The sequence below is a fragment of the Penicillium vulpinum genome, assembly GCF_028829585.1.
Source record: "Penicillium vulpinum strain IBT 29486 chromosome Unknown utg000001l_segment0_segment0, whole genome shotgun sequence".
Classification (NCBI taxonomy): domain Eukaryota; kingdom Fungi; phylum Ascomycota; class Eurotiomycetes; order Eurotiales; family Aspergillaceae; genus Penicillium; species Penicillium vulpinum.
The window spans coordinates 6192965-6210527 of NW_026643241.1; the positions used below are offsets into that span (position 1 = coordinate 6192965).

General features: G+C 46.3%; 5 protein-coding genes across 5 annotated transcripts; 1 reads left to right on the forward strand and 4 right to left on the reverse strand.

Annotated features, from left to right (window-relative positions):
• Positions 1-766: 766 nt before the first annotated feature.
• Positions 767-2678, forward strand: N7479_002211 (cytochrome P450; the record flags this gene model as incomplete). Its single annotated transcript, XM_057249908.1, has 5 exons — positions 767-1025; positions 1110-2005; positions 2067-2158; positions 2198-2386; positions 2498-2678. The coding sequence occupies 5 exons, from the start codon at positions 767-769 to the stop codon at positions 2676-2678; spliced, it is 1617 nt and encodes a 538-aa protein (XP_057114340.1).
• Positions 2679-3437: 759 nt separating this feature from the next.
• Positions 3438-5016, reverse strand: N7479_002212 (uncharacterized protein; the record flags this gene model as incomplete). Its single annotated transcript, XM_057249909.1, has 2 exons — positions 3438-3595; positions 4923-5016. 2 exons carry the CDS (start codon positions 5014-5016, stop codon positions 3438-3440), a joined length of 252 nt encoding a protein of 83 aa, XP_057114341.1.
• Positions 5017-5417: 401 nt separating this feature from the next.
• On the reverse strand, positions 5418-7139 carry N7479_002213 (putative DNA polymerase iota; the record flags this gene model as incomplete). The annotated part of the gene is made up of 1 exon (XM_057249910.1): positions 5418-7139. The coding sequence occupies one exon, from the start codon at positions 7137-7139 to the stop codon at positions 5418-5420; it is 1722 nt and encodes a 573-aa protein (XP_057114342.1).
• Positions 7140-10010: 2871 nt separating this feature from the next.
• On the reverse strand, positions 10011-12263 carry N7479_002214 (ankyrin repeat domain-containing protein; the record flags this gene model as incomplete). The annotated part of the gene is made up of 1 exon (XM_057249911.1): positions 10011-12263. One exon carries the CDS (start codon positions 12261-12263, stop codon positions 10011-10013), a length of 2253 nt encoding a protein of 750 aa, XP_057114343.1.
• Positions 12264-16482: 4219 nt separating this feature from the next.
• On the reverse strand, positions 16483-17218 carry N7479_002215 (uncharacterized protein; the record flags this gene model as incomplete). The annotated part of the gene is made up of 3 exons (XM_057249912.1): positions 16483-16749; positions 17008-17041; positions 17103-17218. The coding sequence occupies 3 exons, from the start codon at positions 17216-17218 to the stop codon at positions 16483-16485; spliced, it is 417 nt and encodes a 138-aa protein (XP_057114344.1).
• Between the last annotated feature and the right edge of the window lie 345 nt (positions 17219-17563).

Below are 17563 nucleotides of genomic sequence, written 5' to 3' on the forward strand. Positions count from 1 at the left end.
GGCTCGGCATAGTATACTGTATCATACTGTTGGACTTGAGATTGGTTTTGGGATAGTCATTAATGGTTGTTAGCGGAGTTTGTATGGCTCGTCTGTATCCCGCGCACGCTCCCTAGAGGGTTTCTTTTGTTTATTTATATCTTAAATTGTTTAATACTCACTTACACAGGCTTTTGCTGGGTTAAAAATCTAAAAAAAAAAAAATTTGGTTTCATGAAAATTCCTATTGCCATGTAATAAGGGAGGAACCCGATATAAAGTATATCAATCGTTACAGTTTCGTCAACTATTTAACCAGGAGCATGAAAACTGATCTGATATTTTAGAAGTAAATGTGAGATATACAATGAACAAGTTTAGAGGTTGTATTATGTTAATTGGATGTTGGGGCTTGGGACATGAATGTATGGACGTTTTGAGCCACGGTGGTTATATCCTCACCATATTGACAACTAATGAGAATTGCTTTCCAATATCTCCACCAACATTATTAATCAAACACACTTGATGCATATAGCAGATCTGCTATCTCGAAGTTTCGCACGCTAAACCCTGCCGTAGCCCGGAAGCTGCTGAAATAAGTAGCTTCCGGCATGCTGATCAACCCACAATCTGACAAATTGTATTATGAGTGCATATGGGAGAATGCTAAGTGATATGCTCAAATAAGAACCATCTATCGCCGACTCAATGGTTATAATGACAACATAATTCTAATACAATTGAAGCTGGACGATAGCTTTCTATCTCCATAAGATTAAGCAGGATGGGAAGCTACACCCCCCAATCAAGCCTGCTTGCCCAAATTGGATCGCTCACCACGGTCAATGCCATTGGCCTTTTCCTGGTCTCATATACGGTCTATACGATCCTGCTCTATGTATATCGTCTTACCCTTCACCCTCTGGCCAAGTTTCCTGGCCCCAAGCTTGCGGCCGCCAGCTTCTGGTACGAGGCATACTATGATTTGTGGCCGTACAAGCATCGTTACCTCTGGAAGATCAAGGAGCTTCATGACATATATGGTAGATTCCCTTGGACCGGCTGAGAATCAAAAGAAAAGAAATATACATATTGTTGTGTGATTTGTGTACTAAAATAACGGCTAGGTCCTATCGTCCGCATCAACCCCAACCACATCCACATCCATGACCCGGACTACTTTGACGACATCTACGCCGGTGGTCGCCGCAAGCGCGACCGTGACACCTGGTACATGCATGCATCCAAGACTGGAACCATGAGCTGGTCTCTCCTACAATCCATGGACCACGATTTGCACCGGGTGCGACGCGCAGCCCTTAACCCCTTCTTCAGCAAGCGCGCCATCTCATCTTTGGAAGGCATGGTAGTTGAGAAAATCAAGCGCCTCGAGAGCCGTTTGGCAGGCTCCTATGCCCGCGGTGAGGTGGTCAATCTGACCAATTCGACGGCTGCGCTGACCATGGACGTCATATCGTCCTATGCGCTTGGCGGTGACATTGGTAATCTCGGTCGCGAAGATTGGGGCTCAGATTGGCTTGAGGCATTCCGGACAGTGGGGTTGATGAGACCCATGGGAAGGCAATTTAGCTGGCTCATGAATCCGCTGTTGAATAATCTGTCGCCGGAGGTCGTGAAGTGGATTAGTCCTGAGACAGCGAAACTAACCAAGAAACTGCAGTATCCAATTGAGATTATTAATGTTGCTACGGAAGAACGTCGGAAGAATGGTGGTAATTCGAAAAATGAGGGTCTGTTATCTGCTAACTCGCGGACTATCTTTCAGGATATTGTAAACAGTGACTTGCCGGCGAGTGAGAAGACACCGGAGCGACTCAATGCAGAGGCTGGTCTCGCACTTGGAGCTGGAACCGAGACGACGGCCAGAAACCTGGCTGTAATGATCTATTATCTGTTGCACAACAAGGATGTGTTGGACAAGCTACGCGCTGAGTTGAGTCCTGTCATGCCAGCGGCTGATTCGCCTGTTGCACTGGCCGACCTGGAGGCTTTGCCTTATTTTGTATGAATTTACCTTGGCCGTCGATTAGTGCCAGTAGACTAACCTCTAGCTATTCTATCAGTCAGCTGTCATCAATGAGGGTCTCAGACTAGCTCATGGTGCCTCGAGCCGTATGCCACGCATCGCAACGAAGAACTTGTCTACAAGCAATGGGTGATTCCACGTGGTGTGAGTTTACATTTTCTATTCCAGGTGGAACATTACTAAAAGACATTATGATCAGACACCTGTCATGCAATCCCTCTACCTTCACCATACAAACCCCCAGATATTCCCTGAGCCCTTCCGCTTTAATCCACAGCGGTGGATTGATGATCCCAAGCTGAAGCCGCGATATCTAATGGCATGGGGACAGGGGTCGAGATCTTGTTTGGGAATCAAGTAAGTTTTCCCTTTCCTTTTCTTTTTGCTTTCTTCTTTCCGTCCCTTCTTAGTTATCTTCCGAAAGCGAGACTTGCATAATCATATATAGTAACTAACCTGGATTATCAGCCTGGCAAACGCAGAGTTATACCTGACAATCGCCCATCTAATCACGCGGTTTGAACTCGAGCTATACGACACAATCTGGGAACGAGACGTGGAAAACTCCCATGATTGTTTCATCGGTGTGGCTGATCTATCAAGCCCTGGCATCCGGGTCAAAATTACCCGCGATGCCTTGGGGGCTTGAGAGGGAGGAGAATAGTCGAGTGTAAAGAGGGAATACCCAGGAAGTGGACTCTTGGTCATGAATTTCATGACACCCGTGGACGGATCATTTTTAACACGTAGCTTGAATCGCGATGATGAGAGAGTCATAGTATTAAAGAAAGTCGAGATGGTGAACTAAATCTCGAGAGGCTATAACTGTTAAAGGCCGCGTTCGTCCGTATTTGACCTATTGATTATATATCAATTTCATTTTGTAGTGGTGGATCATCAGGGCCAATGGTTGGTCCAATTGATAATGAATGCTCTCTATTATGTACTTGTTTCTAGCCTTCGCGTGGGAGAGATAGATGTACGATCGCGCTTTGATGTACAAGGCGTCCCACTCTCAATGGTTGTTTTCGACTACCAAGAAAGGAACAACACCACATATAGAAAGGTGGGTGACATAGAACTATATATACGTACTTCTTTTGAGGAATCCAAATCTTCGAATCATCATCCACTTGATGTTTAGATCACACTTGAGCAAATTCGAAGTTAAAAAAAAACATGTCGATTTAAACGGTCGATATATATGAATGAACATCAAACCTTGATTTCAGGTGACCTATTTCCAAGCGGAAACGTTGTTCTTCACAAACTCCTCCCAGTTAGTAGGCCTAGCATCGAGAAGGCTCAGGCTGGGCTCGAGGGGCTCCCCGAGGTAGTAACCAGGCTTCTCCACAAACAGCTGGTTGTCGAGGTACTCATCGGCTATAGCAGCAGGCAGGGAGGCTTTTTAGTGCTCGGCAGAGACTTGGATGAACACTGCCTTCTTGCCAGTGACATTGAAGAAGGTGTCAACGATCTCGTCGGGTGTGTAGTACTTGGCAGCGGCCAAAATCTGCATGTCTTTCAGCTGGCCTCGGTGCTTGAGGGCAGCTCTCACGAAGAGACCTAGGGGATATGTGAGTTCATCTATACTCGGTTCAACGCACGGCCCAACTCCCAGCGGAAGTTGGGCTGCACAGGTCTAATGCAAAAACTAGTCTAATACAAATTTCATGATTTAGGTACCTTTTGTATGGGGCTGCCATATAAAGGGTACTTATAATCCGAATCTTTTTCAAGTCACATAGCTCAACCACAATACTATATAGATAGGAAATAAGCTAAGTGTTAGAGTATATGATATCAGAATAGTATTATTTAGGGAATTTCTTCAGAATAAAATATGTAATTTGGAGTCTAGTCAAGGAACGTCCTCGAAAGTAGACTTCCGCACCGGCCCACAAAGCCCAAAGCCCAACCCGACCCAACCCGTAAATAGGCCGGGTTTTGGGCCCGGTCCTTAGGCCCATCGATGGGCTATAGGCCTGGGGTGAAAGCCCACTGGGCTTTAATAGGGGCCCAATAGGCCCCAAACAATGCAAAGATACTAAGTTGAACCCCCTAAAAGGGTTTTTAAAATTACCCTTCGTTTTACCCCCGTTTCTAGCCCTTATTCTAAAGGTAATATTTTATTAGTTTAAATGATTTAGAATCAATTGCTAGTTATCTCTTTATATCACGTTTAAAAACGCGAGAAAGCACGTTATTTAGATAATTTATAAATTACAGGAGTCCACGTAGAAAGTAGTAGTACTCCTAAACAAACCCAAAAAATATATCTCGACTTCTACCTCTTGGATTTTATTCAAAATTAAAATGTATATTTATATAGCTAGTACAGTTCTGAATACTGAATTTGAACTTTATATACCTAGTGGAAGGTCGTAATACAGCGATTACAGAGGCCGATAAGATAGGCTTTAATGGGGGCCTCTAAGGCCCCCATTAGTGGGCTACGGGTTGGGTCGGGTTTCGAAGGTTAGGCCCATAGCCCACTGCGGGTTGGGCTTTGGGCCTAGGGTGGGGGCCCATTTGTGGGCTTTACGGAAGTCTACTCGAAAGTGCAGTTTTTAAACCTCTACGTTAATATACTAACAATATACAGTCTTTAAGAAGATAGCTTACCTATTTCGTAAATTATCAAGGAGTTGTGCTTATTAATATCACTTTATATCCTAGTTAGGTATTTTATCTTATAGTTGAGATATGAAAGTTACAAAAAGTTTGACATCAAGTACATTATGTATGGCAGGCCAATACAAAAGGTACCTATATCACGAAATTTGCATTAGACTAGTTTTTGCATTAGACCCGTGCGACCCAATTCCCACTTGGGAATCGGGTCATGCATTGGGCCGGGTATCAAAAAGGAGGTGGTCAGGGGAGGTCTTACCTGTATCCTGGGTAGCATCGAAGAGAGGGAACTGAATCTGCTTTCCAACCGGGTAGATAAGATGGTACGACCCATCCTCAGCACGGACGAGCATTTAGGTGAAGTTGCTCATGTAGTAACCGGGAAGGACAAAGCTGCATCCAACGCCCGAAGGACTGAGCACTCAGACGGGAAGGGAAGGCCAAGAAGTGGCAGAGGAAATCTAGTACTCCGTACGTAGGTACAATACATATGGCATGCTTGGTAGATGGATAATCCCCTATACTAACCTTCTACCGTTCTTGGCCATATATGACCGATAACACATAAGAATTGTGCAAGACCCTACAATAACCCTGAAAGTGAGATATGTATACTTATTGCTAAACCTCCATATCTTTCTTCATACATCGGCCGCGTGAGTGGCTGAGGGCTAAGCCACTACATATGAACCTATCAAAGCCTTCCAATGCTTCCAAGGTTGGCAGTTCAGGCTGCTGAATAACGGATCCATGTTTATTTTTCAGAATGATATATCTGATGTGCCAACTGGGCAAAATGTGGGATCGATGCCCCGCATATAGGGCAGTCTATATTTCCCAAGGGTTCATCGTCGTCCCAGCCATCGTCCGACTGTGGCTGTATCTCAAGGGTAACTCCGGTATCTCCGGGTAATGAAGATGAGAACCCGGGTTCCTGCACAGTCCAATCCTTAAGTACTGTCTCCTGCTGTCGAAACATCTTCCCGATATCGCGTCCACTGTTTTGCTTCTGATCCCCTGCGGTCTCCACCATATTGGTAACCGCAACGTTCAACAAACTGAGGTTCCAGCCAGCCTTTTCGGGATGTAATTTGCGAAACATAGAGAAGATATTTTCTCGGACCAGCCGCTCGGCCAATGCATCAATATTCTCATCCAAGTTGAAAACAAAGGGTGGTAGGGGCGCCGAGCGAGAGATGCGCTTGGAACTGTATGCACGCCCGGTACGCACGTCTGGTGGAAGTCTTGGCCGGGTTGACAACCGCAGAGTGCGAGGATGAGCACGCCATTTCCCTTGGGGAGCGGTGTCATCACTCATATCAAGCAGGTCGGTTCTTATACGGCGGACCAGACTTCGCGACAACACTACGAGCTCTCGTCGTACACCCTCGAGAGTATCTAACTGGCCATAAGAATCTTCGATGCTGATCTGAGTGGGCACATCGCGACCCTCCAGCACCTCAGAATTATCTACTCCATGGAGAATGCTCCACATGCGCATCCCGATCCCTTTGGTTGAGCCTGGTCCACCAAGGACTCTGTCCAGTAAAGGTGGACCCATGCCAGGGAACTGGCGGACATCCTTGACTGTGATCTTTTCATCGGTATTCTCTTGCCCTGTGACATAGGATTTCAGTTTCTGGGAAATCTGAGAACCAATTCCAGGAATCTTCCGGATTTCGTGATCATCCAGAAACTGGAACACACTGCTAGTTCTATTTTTGGTGGCCATATATGGCGGCAGAAGAGTCGTTTGGCCGTTGGGCTTGTGAACATTACCGACCAACTTTGCCAATAGTTTGGAGGTTGAGATCCCACCAGTCGCCGTGAAGCCTATTTGATGCTCCAACTTACTTCGTATATGACTCTGTAAATGAGAGGCAACGAGCAGCCTCATTTCCAACGAAGACGGATCTTTCTGAGCGACGGAGGCTGCCTCCATCGCGGGGAAGGTCGATCCCTGGAAGCGAGTGGCATCGTAAGAGAATCCAACGGTCGGGTCCTTCCGATCAAGATGGAAATACGAATTCTCCAAGTCGTTTTGGTTTAACACGGCAGTGTTGTAGTCAATCATTTCCGTGACATCGAGAAAGAGCTCGTCGAAACCTAGTTTTTCGACATGGTCGCCCCAGACAAAGGAGCGAACCAACAGATAAAGCTCCTTGGATGCATTTCGGAACTTGGTCAAGTCTTCACCCAGAACTATCACCACATCGGGACAGATGCGCTTAGCATCTTTGATGAGCTGTAACTTATGCAGACCTCGCCGTCGAGCTTCGTAGTTGCAGGTTACCACAATCTGCTTTTGCTGAACTGCTAAGGGAAGGGATCTCAGTTCAGGTTGTTCAACCTCAAAGACCGAGGCATAGAAACAGTCATAATCCTGGATATGGTAAGTCAAAGTGACGGCAGTAAGATCAGGGAGAGTCACCAAGTGGAGGATAATTCGACTGTCGTTCCGCACCAGTACAGCCATGAACCTTGATCTGATTCAGGCGTGTCCATGCGACTTGATTTTCAGGTGGCAAAGCATTCAAAGCTGAAAATCCGTTGGAACATTGGAAGTCAGGAACCTTCCAATTCCAAGGTTTGAACTCCATATTTGTGGCTGGTTTGTGTGTGGCGTTTGTGGCTTAACATTATTAGGCAGATTTCGTCGACAACCAGAACAGACCCCTGCGAAATCACGACCCACGCGAGCCTCTTTGCTATTGGCGCCATCTTATCACAAAACGGTCACGTCACCACCATCATCTCCCGGAAGAGGAAAGGAATCATCACGCAGCTGAACGGGAGCTGCTTGGAGTCATATACTATGTATTAAATTGTGTTACCCAAGCTGATGCCCAACGGTCTCAGATTCAGCAGGCCGTTTTTGGCAGTAACCCTCCATTGAGCCCAGCCATGCCTCTCTGCAGCGCATCCTTGGATATCCACAACCTTGATCGGTACGCTAATTTATGTAGCTCAGGTGCAACTCTACTTTATCATATGACGCCCGACCAGAGAGAGTAACTGCAACCACTCAACGATGCTGGTTGAAGAATTTCCTGGTTTCTTTTTTCTTTTCTAGTTTGAACCTCTACAGTAACGATAACACACGTCAATCCATCACTTTACCCGCCTGCATACCACATTCTCATGAACCCTGCAATACGCAAGACCTGCAAAAACCTCTCCTCCGGGTATGAGCCAACAACAGATTCTGAGGGCTCACCCTAGAGAGATCCAGGATAGCGATGTCCTAGTGGCCATTGTCCGCCTTGTCGAGTGCAACCGCCAACAGATCTGGCAGCAAACTGGCATGAAAGGCGCTGGGAAGGCTGGCTGCAGGCCGAGCTGGCCAATTTCATTCCCCAATCGAGTCCCTACTTCGTTGAAAGTGAACAAGCCGTGTTCCAAAACACAAGCCAGTCCATCGATCTTTGGTGTAAACGTCGCATAGAATATTACGATCCAAACACAAACCCCAACCCATCCGAACGGTACAAGAGAATCGGTGTCGAGTTGAAATGCGGAGGATAATATCAGCATTTCTTCAACAAAACTGTGGCAAGTTTTCAGGTGCGAGTGATAGACGACATAAACAAAATTATAGCAGGGATGAACACTGGTATAACTGGCCAGTCCGGGGCTCGGCTATATGCAGTGTGTGTTACCGCCGATTTCACTGGTTTATATGGGTCTGAAAGCATCGCGAGAACTGAAATGCAAGTTCGTTACTGGCAATCACCGCCGTTACAAAATACAGACTGTCTTTACGTGCTATGGTATCGAAATTTTCCCTAAAATTGAATAGAGGTCCTCAAATGTCTGACCGATAGCTTCCTTTGAGAGATATGGCTGGTATGCAAATCATGGGCCCTCTTTTCTTCGAAGTCTGAATCTGGTCGCTGAGCAGGCACCATTGGATGGCGAATCTCTACCTCTACCATCTAAGGCACTCAACTTGCCCTCATCGATTGTCCCGATCTTTTTTTCTCCGCCAAAATATTCCGACTTGGGGTGGAGGAGGCAGCAGGTACCAGAACTGTATCTTGCTCCATGTTTGGTCCCGTTACTGCTCTATTGTTCGGTGTAACCTTCCACTCGATTGAGTACTGTACCCACACACACAATATTTATTAACCCCCGGCGGCTAAGCCGAAAGGGCAATTCTCACTAACTACCAGTACATTTCCTATTTAATACCGTCTCTCCTTTGAGCCCATACATGGTCATTTTCAGTTTATGTCATTCCAGCTGTCAACATGGTAGCGGGTCCTCGTGGGTTAGTAATTTTGTTAGTAGACTGGCTTGAAGGCGCTTCTTCGAGTGTTCAACATCCTATCCTCGGCAGTTAAAGCGCGTCTACGTCTCTAGTTCAAAGCGGTTGGTGTGGGTTAGTTTGGGGGAAGGGTGTCATTGTGTTGGTTAAGCGGCGTCAAGTCGGCCCGTGGCGATTGCGAATCGTATTAAGGCTCGCATTGCTTCCAAGTTCGGCGTCCAGTTCTGACCATCGGAAGGCGGTTTACTTGGACCCAATAGCATCGTCGGGATCAAGACATTTCGCCGATTGCCGACATAGGGCGTATATGCGGCTACCCAACAGGAAGCGGGTCCTAAGGGTGCTATGCAAGGGGAAGTTCAAAAGCAATGCATGCATGGTAAAGGATAAACTGAGCTAATATTCAATTCCTCGGGTTCTTTCTGGTCCAAGGTTGATCAGGTAAATACTAATCTGACTACCGCGAATACGAATGGTAATAAATCAATCAATCAATGAAAGTTCAATTAATATGTTGCAGTCTAACTAGTTGCGTATGACTATGTAGGTGCTTCATCCAGCTGAAGGAAGAATTTGAAGCCAAACGCCGAGTTGGGATCACTCCCGAGAGTAAATACAGAGGCTGACTTGTAAAGAGTGTGAAATCAGCCCATTCCCGCATATCGTAAACCCCCAATCCCAAAACCTATACATAAGAAAAATATATATAATGAATGCGGCGGAGTGCACCCTCCGCCTTCCAACTTCCTCTCACTCCCCCCCCACAGCCCCGCCCCCAGTTGCCTAGCATGTTTGTGGACTCTGGCTGAGCTTCCCGTTTCCCAGCTTCGTTTTCGTCATTGGCTAATACCCATCGTCTTCCACACCTAGATCCATTGCCGTAAGGCCTGTCGGTTCCTCGTCGTCGTCCTCCTCCCCAAGTCTCGCGTGTTGAAACTGTTGGAGGAGACCTGTTCGGTGCATAAATTTGGCCACGTAGCGGATGGCCTGCGGGTTGCGAATGGTAATGAAGCCTTGCGATTCAAGGAAAAATGCCTTGAGAGGTATACAAAAGAGGGATATCAAACAAAAAAAAAAGCCTCACTGACGAGCATTCTTCAACAAAAGGTCAGAACCTTCCAGCCAGCCAAAAGCATTAGCCATGTCTAAAACCGTGGTGCCGGTATCATCTTTCTGAGCAAGATCAACCAATCCACCCTTCTCAATCAAAAGCCGCAATAACCGAAGATCGCGGTTTTCAATGGCCTGCATGATCGCGTTCCAGTCGCGGTAGCATTTGTTGGGATCAGCGCCCCGCTCGAGAAGCAACTCAATCATGGCAAAATCTTCATCGTCACATGCCCGAATCGCTTTGACGAGTGGCAAATGCTCACCCGGAGCATTGGGGTCGGCACCAGCCTTGTCCAGGAGATAGCGCACAATGGCCCAGTGTTTCTCGCGCAGTGCTGTTGTCAGCGGTGAGAACACACCTCCGTTCTTCCACTCTACACTAGCACCGGCTGCGAGGAGTAATTTGACGCTTTCTAGTTGATTTGCTTGGACTGCTTTTTCCATGACACCCTTGTGCGCGGAGAGATCAGTTATGCTAGGCAGAATGTGTCGTAGCATACTCGGCGATTGAGTTGCCATGTATATGGGCCAGTCTTTGCCGCGTAGGTTAGGGTCGGCACCATTTGCCAATAACAATTCCAGCATTTCTGGACGGTTCTTCTGGATGGCAGTTGTTATGGCTGTGTGGCCATGCTTGGTGCGGTCGTTTAGATTGGCGCCTCCTTGGCCCACCAGCCAGTGTAGGGCCTCCGTGTTGTTTTCCTGCACGGCGCACTCCACAATGCCTGGTGGTTTACGGAGATCTGCGCCGGCTGTCACCAAGTCTGGGAGGAGATGGAGACGTTTGTGGGTGATGCACTTCCACGCTGGGTACTCAGATGCCATCAAATTAGGGTCAGCTCCGTGATGGAGTAGCAAGGCAAGGATATCTGGGCGGTCATCGCGAATGGCGGAGCAGAGTGGTGTGTATATTCCATCCTTTTTGGAATTTGGATCCATATTAGCCTGCAGCAGGATGCGTACGGCTTCGATATTGTTGACACTTGTCGCTTGTTCCATGAGACCAGGGGTTTTTTTGATGTCGGCGCCACGTGCGAGCAGGATGCGCAGGCAGCTTGGGCGGTATATGGCGGACCAGAGGACGTGCTCGGGTCCTGGGAGGTTTGGATTCGCGCCTTTATTTAATAAGGCTGTCACAATAGATGGCTGGTCGCTTTTCACGGCTTCGCATAGCGCTGTCTTGCCATGGTCGTCTTTGCGATTGGGGTCGCAGCCGGAATTGAGTAAGGTTTCGATGGCATGCTGCGTTGCTCGCTCGCGAATCGCTTCGATAAGTAACGTTGTGCCATAGCGCGTCTCATCTTTAATATTGACGCTTTGCGCCAGCGGAGTCCGCGGTAGCTTGGCGCTGCGGGCATCGTAATCCGAATAGCTGTCATTGCGGATGCTAATCTCCTCGGGAGAGGCTATTGAGTCTGTTTTGTCTAGTCGACGCGGCAGACCTCGGTGGTCGAAATAGGGTATTTTCTCGGTCTCACGGGGCTGGTAGCCCAGGAAACCGTTCAAAGACAGGACGGAGGACGCGTCATCCGCCATAGTTTTAGGTTCTTCGCAAATGCTTTGATTGAGTCGGGAGTTGTTAAATGATGCTTTCGGGCGCACGGATGGCGTCGAGCGCATTGAAGCAGGCGTTCGGCTTTGGATCGATGCGGATCGAGGCTCGAAGGACTTGGCCTTGTTTATTCCCATCACGGAGCGGCCTTTGGACACGCGATCGAGCGCAGCTGCTAAGCCAGCGTAGCCAATTCCCACAGACTCTTCCGGATGTGCGTCTCCGAGCGACCAGTGGAAGGCCATGCCACTAATTTGTAGGGTTTCGGTGGTCTTCTTCAGCGATTCGCAAATGCGATTGAGGTCATGGCCCGGCCGATGCCACCCTCGCTGAAGTTTTCCCAGTGTTCCGCGATGTTCATACTGAATAAGCTTCAAAATGATCTTGTCAAGTTGTTGGAAATCACGATAGGTGGAGACAAATTTCTTTTCCACTTCTTCAATTATAACATCGGGTAGGGCGCGATTGGCAGATGCTAGTTCGGTCACTCCAGCCTCGATGGCCCATAACATGCGACAGGTATCAAGGAAGATATGCGAAAGTTCGCGAAATCCGTCAGGGAGATTTTTGGTTGTACTGAGGTAATTGAGTATGTGCACAGAGATTTGGTTCCCTAATTGCGTGGCCAGAGCTGAGACGCTGCAGATGGTTTCCTCTGACTTGGCCAGCATGATTGCGTGAGAGGTTTACCTAGACAGGGATATTGAGATATATAAAGGAGTAAAGATAGCGAAGAGGGCGGATTGCCTATATAAACCTGGGGGAGGGGGGAGGGCAATCTAGCCAAACAGCTGAAAACTGGGGGCGAAATCCTCCATCTATACAGTGGGGCTTGTTCTCCAATCTACAGAACGCTCGGTCTAAATTGCGGACAATCTTGATCTGGGGTGTAAATTAGGGGTTTGTCCTCATTAGTGGCTGTTAAGTGGGTTCAACTAGATCATTTGTATCTAGATCTAAGCCCAAAAGTCCAGTTTGGGGATCAACAGCCTGAAATCACCTTTTTCTATTACAACACCTGCGAAATGGTTCAAATATCAGAGAAAGAGGGAATTAAATTAGTCGAAATATCTTAGATGAAAAAGTGACACTTGGCTTGTCAGTATGAAATGTGGGTCCAGATAAAGTGACTAATGCGTCCGCGGGTGATTGCGGTCAAACACCTAACTCGTGGAGATGTACAAATCGGAAGAACAGTACTCCGTACACTTGGGCCCTAAAGCCCTGGAGCTATATCCCGTCCAACCCTTTCGGGTTTGGCGTTATTCCCAGGTGCTGCGCCCCGCTTATCTTCCCATTTTCTGAAATTTTGGAAGCAAACAAGTAGATATTTATTTCACTGATTTCGAATCTGAGTCTGAATCTTGAGTATAGTTTCGTTGCAAAACCTGAGACGCATGATTCGCGCATGTTGAATTCGCTTGACAGGGGGTCATTTATCGAGGTGTTCTCGATAAATATGGAGGTCCACATGGCTAGATATATGATTCTGAGACACGATGCTTTTTGATTGTCTACGATAACCGATGCCCCCACCCATCGCCCTGCTGATCATTGGATTCGAGGATATGACGGCTTGATCGCCACCTAGGGCTCGTGATCAATATTATATTGCGATGGTAGTAAAATGTAGTCTATCAACCATTCTAGAGCTTGGGCTAAATTGCTATGGCTTAAAAAGTTAGTACAGACAAAGCTTCTGTTCGTAGTGGTCAATGTCGCTACTTGACGATTAAAGATGAAGCTCTGGGTCTTGAGGACCAGGTTTCAAAGGATGGTCTATTATTATACCTGCGAATCCTCCCAATCCTTAAATTCATTGGTACGGGTCACTTATGGCTGAGAAACAATCAAACATTTGAATATTTGTAGCCAGTCATTAAAAAAAAAATTCAATCCACACGCATCCTCATTTGCCCATTTTTTTCATTCCCGCCTCTCCATACTCTCCACACACATCATATGCACCTAGTCTAAGACAAAATACGGAGTACCTATAACTTGATATCAAATTAGATCGAGGATATTATATAGGTCTCTCAAAGTATATTAACTCTAGAAGTAAACAGGTAGCTCCTACTCCGTACGGACCTCTTTTTGACTCGCTTTTATTCTTTGCATGACACCATGCCTTTTATGGTTAGTCTATCCCTGACCCACATTCTTAGAAGTACAACATACATATATATCTCAGTACGGTAATGAATGTAGTCTATCCTACTATCTTAATGAAATGGAACTCGTTCAATTCCATTTTCACGACTTTCTCCTTAGAATTCCTCAGCACTGTGATAGGGCTTTAACAGCCAAAGCCTTCATCAGACGAAATTGACCCCAAGTTTCTGATGCTCCGTAGAAATCACATTTCCCGTAGCTGTCATAAAGCCACCGAAAAATCTCTCGGCGTACGCCGTACTAATAACCACTGTGGGCCTTCCATCTGGGTCGAGACGCCCTTTGGTGCAATGCATATAGTACTACCAAATAAATTCCCTAGTTTGAGTAATTTCGGGCACTGAGCTTCCATTTTTCAGCTTATAATCATCAGATACTCTTTCACTTTCAACTAGAAACCTAAGAAGTCAACAAACATGGACATTGGGGAAAAGCGATGCGAGGCTACTCACTCGATCTAGAGCTCACCGTACTGTTGGTGAAGGGCTTTGGACCCATCGTACGTTTATACTCACCACGTGTGGCATCATCCGCTCGGTGGGCTTCTGGTTGGAATCTAGTTTCTTTGCGCCTCGCGCGGCCCCGTTCCCTTGCTAAATCGTAAGTCTGGCGCTTTATACCCATGATCTAGGATTGGAAACGGACATCAATACGCTGGGACGAAGTATAAAGAGAAGAGAATAAGAAGAGACAGTGAGCTGGAGCTCTTGCGAAGATTTAGTGATTGACTATCCATGGGGGGTTTTTCGCCGGGTTTATAGCTCGACTGGATGTTAAGTACCCCATGAAAATCATCCTAGCAATAGCTAAATTGGGCAAAAGGCTTAAGCCATATATTTTCACACGTGGTGATCTCCCCGGGACTATATGAAAAGAAAACATTTAATCAACAAAAAAATGGTTTAGATGGATTTTTAGTTGCTGGCGCTAGCATCCACAGAATACATAGATCCATGGATCGCTGTCAAGTGATCCACATCTCATGTGGCTAAACTCTGTCTATCTTTGCCTTTAATTTCGGGCTAGAAAGTGAGCATGTCACGTGCGCTCACTGAGCGTAGTCTTGAGTACTCAGTGAGCGCGACCTGAGTGCTCACACTTATGCATTGGTACCGGCAGAATGCATTGGAAATACAATTACTGCAAGAGGCCTCAATAGGTTTAGCGAGTGAAGAAGAGGTCCGAATGATAGCCCGAGGGGTTCTTTTAGCATAGCCCTACGGAGTACGGAGTATTTTTGTTCAAATTGAAACTGGACGGTTTGCAAATCGATCTATAAGCTGTGATTTTATCTGGTTTTAGAGGTTTTGGCTCATAATGCATAATATTCTAGAAATAAATCATAACTGGTTCCATAACTCAGTTGGTTAGAGTGTGGTGCTAATAACGCCAAAGTCGAGGGTTCGACCCCCTCTGGAACCATAATCTGATTTTTTTTGCTTCAAGTCCCTACCTATCTTATTATTGTTCAAGATCAACCAAACCAATTCCGGCTGGACTTCATGTCATATTGATGCAGTCGCGTAAGGTTTTCCTGCACCTTCTGGGGGATTTACGTGGGTATATGGCTTGATGGTACCTTGTGCCTTTGCCATTCACGTACGGTGCCTGTATTAGTGAATTTAATCTTGATGATATGTATGTAGTCAACGGCCTTTTTGAGCCATTGTACGCGGATAGCAAATTTTTGAGCTATACAGATCTAGCGCCAAGATCAAGTAGATAGGCCATATTTGAGCCATGATCTTTTGCCAGATAAATAGGGAATTAACAAGCCTCTGGTCTTGAACAACCAAGCAACTTCCTCTCTTTCAAGTCCGAGCTGGAATTTTATCGGCATCTCGGTTTTGTACACACCGGGAGGGAGACTCTTGTTGAAGCACTTATCTCAAATGGGGATGATCATCTTGTTCTAAAAGACCAGGCCTCGGCGGCGTTTGCGGAAATAAGGAACTTACTATGCTATCCCTTATATGGGGCACATAATTGCGTGATAAAAATATATTAAGGGTTTCCACATTCAAGCACACAGTCCATCATTTTCGGTATCTAAGCCAAATTCTAATCTTGTAGGTAGGGCATTAGACTCAGATTAGCCAAACTTTGAGAATGATGGATACATCTGTTTCTCTATCAAAACAGCCTACCTATGTGATTACTTTGCGGTATTATCACTAATTCCGTTGTCCTATCATACAAATGTGCCGCCTTCATACGAGCAAGAATTATTGAATACCAATTCATACCATAATATTTGGAAAGCTGATAGAATGACACCTAAGAAGACAATTCAAGGTCTGTGTAAACATATATCCTATCGCCGGCATCAGGCTCTCTAGTTTCGCCATTTATCATTCTAAGAATAATTCCAATATCCCACATGCTATATATGTAAGAGTAACGAAATATCTTCCATTTAGAGCCACCAAATATTAGGTCCTAATTTTAATCCGTAGCCAAGTATCAACAATGGAAAGGCTAACCAATGGTTGCGTGCTTTCTTTTTTTTGCTACAACCTATTTGGTCACCGCCGTGACCACTCATTTGCCGTGATCGGAGAATGTTGGGCTTATCTCGGCCAATTGCTGCATGATGAGGTTGCTCAGTCATAGCTGCCTCAAATCCTCACGTATCTGACCGACGGTGGGCACGTCATCTCCCAGTTGGTAAAGCGGTAGAGCAAGGCAGAGCATGAGCTGAGGCTGCACATCATATTAGGCCAATGATTCGATTTGATACCGAAGCTGTAGCTCATCGCGCCCATGATCGAACGGCAGGGTCATCTGACCGTATAAGTCCTTCGAGCCCTGCTCGGTCAAAAACTTCTCTCCTTGCCGGTAAATTCTCGCCATAGAGCCTTTGCCATATAGGCGGTACGACGTTGAGATAGCGGCCAGTGGATGAACGGTCCGCAGATGGAGGCAGATGTGTGTCAAGATCCTTGGCAGTGAGGGTTCTGAACAAACAAGCCATTCAGATCTCTAAAAAGTTTAGTAGACATTCTTCATATCTAGGTAGGTTCTGTCCTTCGGTTTCACTGTTGAATATAGCAAGTATACCGAACTCAGAACACATATTTTCTTGCGAATCTCAAACGTGGCAATGAAGGCTGGGATGTTTTCTGCGATATAGCCTATCATTGTAATCTGCTATCCTGTTTCCCAAGACTTTTGCTTGGCCAACGTACAGGCAGAAATGCTGGGGATCATGCGGGGGTTAGAGAATATACATATAAATACCAGCATTTTGATATCTCCGCTAATCGACGGTACTCTGGCCAAGAGCTTATTAGAAAGTGCGGAAAAATCCCGTGAATCTCAAGAAATCCACTTACCCATCCAGGGAAAACAGTCCCCCATCGCTGACCAGTCTCACATCAGGTGTGAGGTTATTCTCAAGCTTTGCGCATATGTCCACAGTAGGATGCCGCTCCAGCCCATTGACTTTCATGAGTAGATGTTCGGAATAAATCTGTCAATCAACCCGTATGAGGTCCAGGGGACGTGGAAGTTTCGCTTCTATCTACGCATCAAAGCCACCGGAATTTCGTTCCAAGACCATCTAGGTCTGTCGCGCTGGACTTTTGAGTCGTGAGTTGGCTTCAATAGCTGCTGAAAGGCCGCTGTCATTCTCCATTCTGCCTGCTGTTTCAAACGAGTAATTTCCTCTCAACCTAGTGAATAGAGCTTTTTTCTATGCTTGAGAGATACTAAATTTCCGGACACCACACTTCGCTTGCCGATATAGCTCCTCGATATAAACCTTCCAATCCTAGTCTCTCTGCTCCTTAGCTGC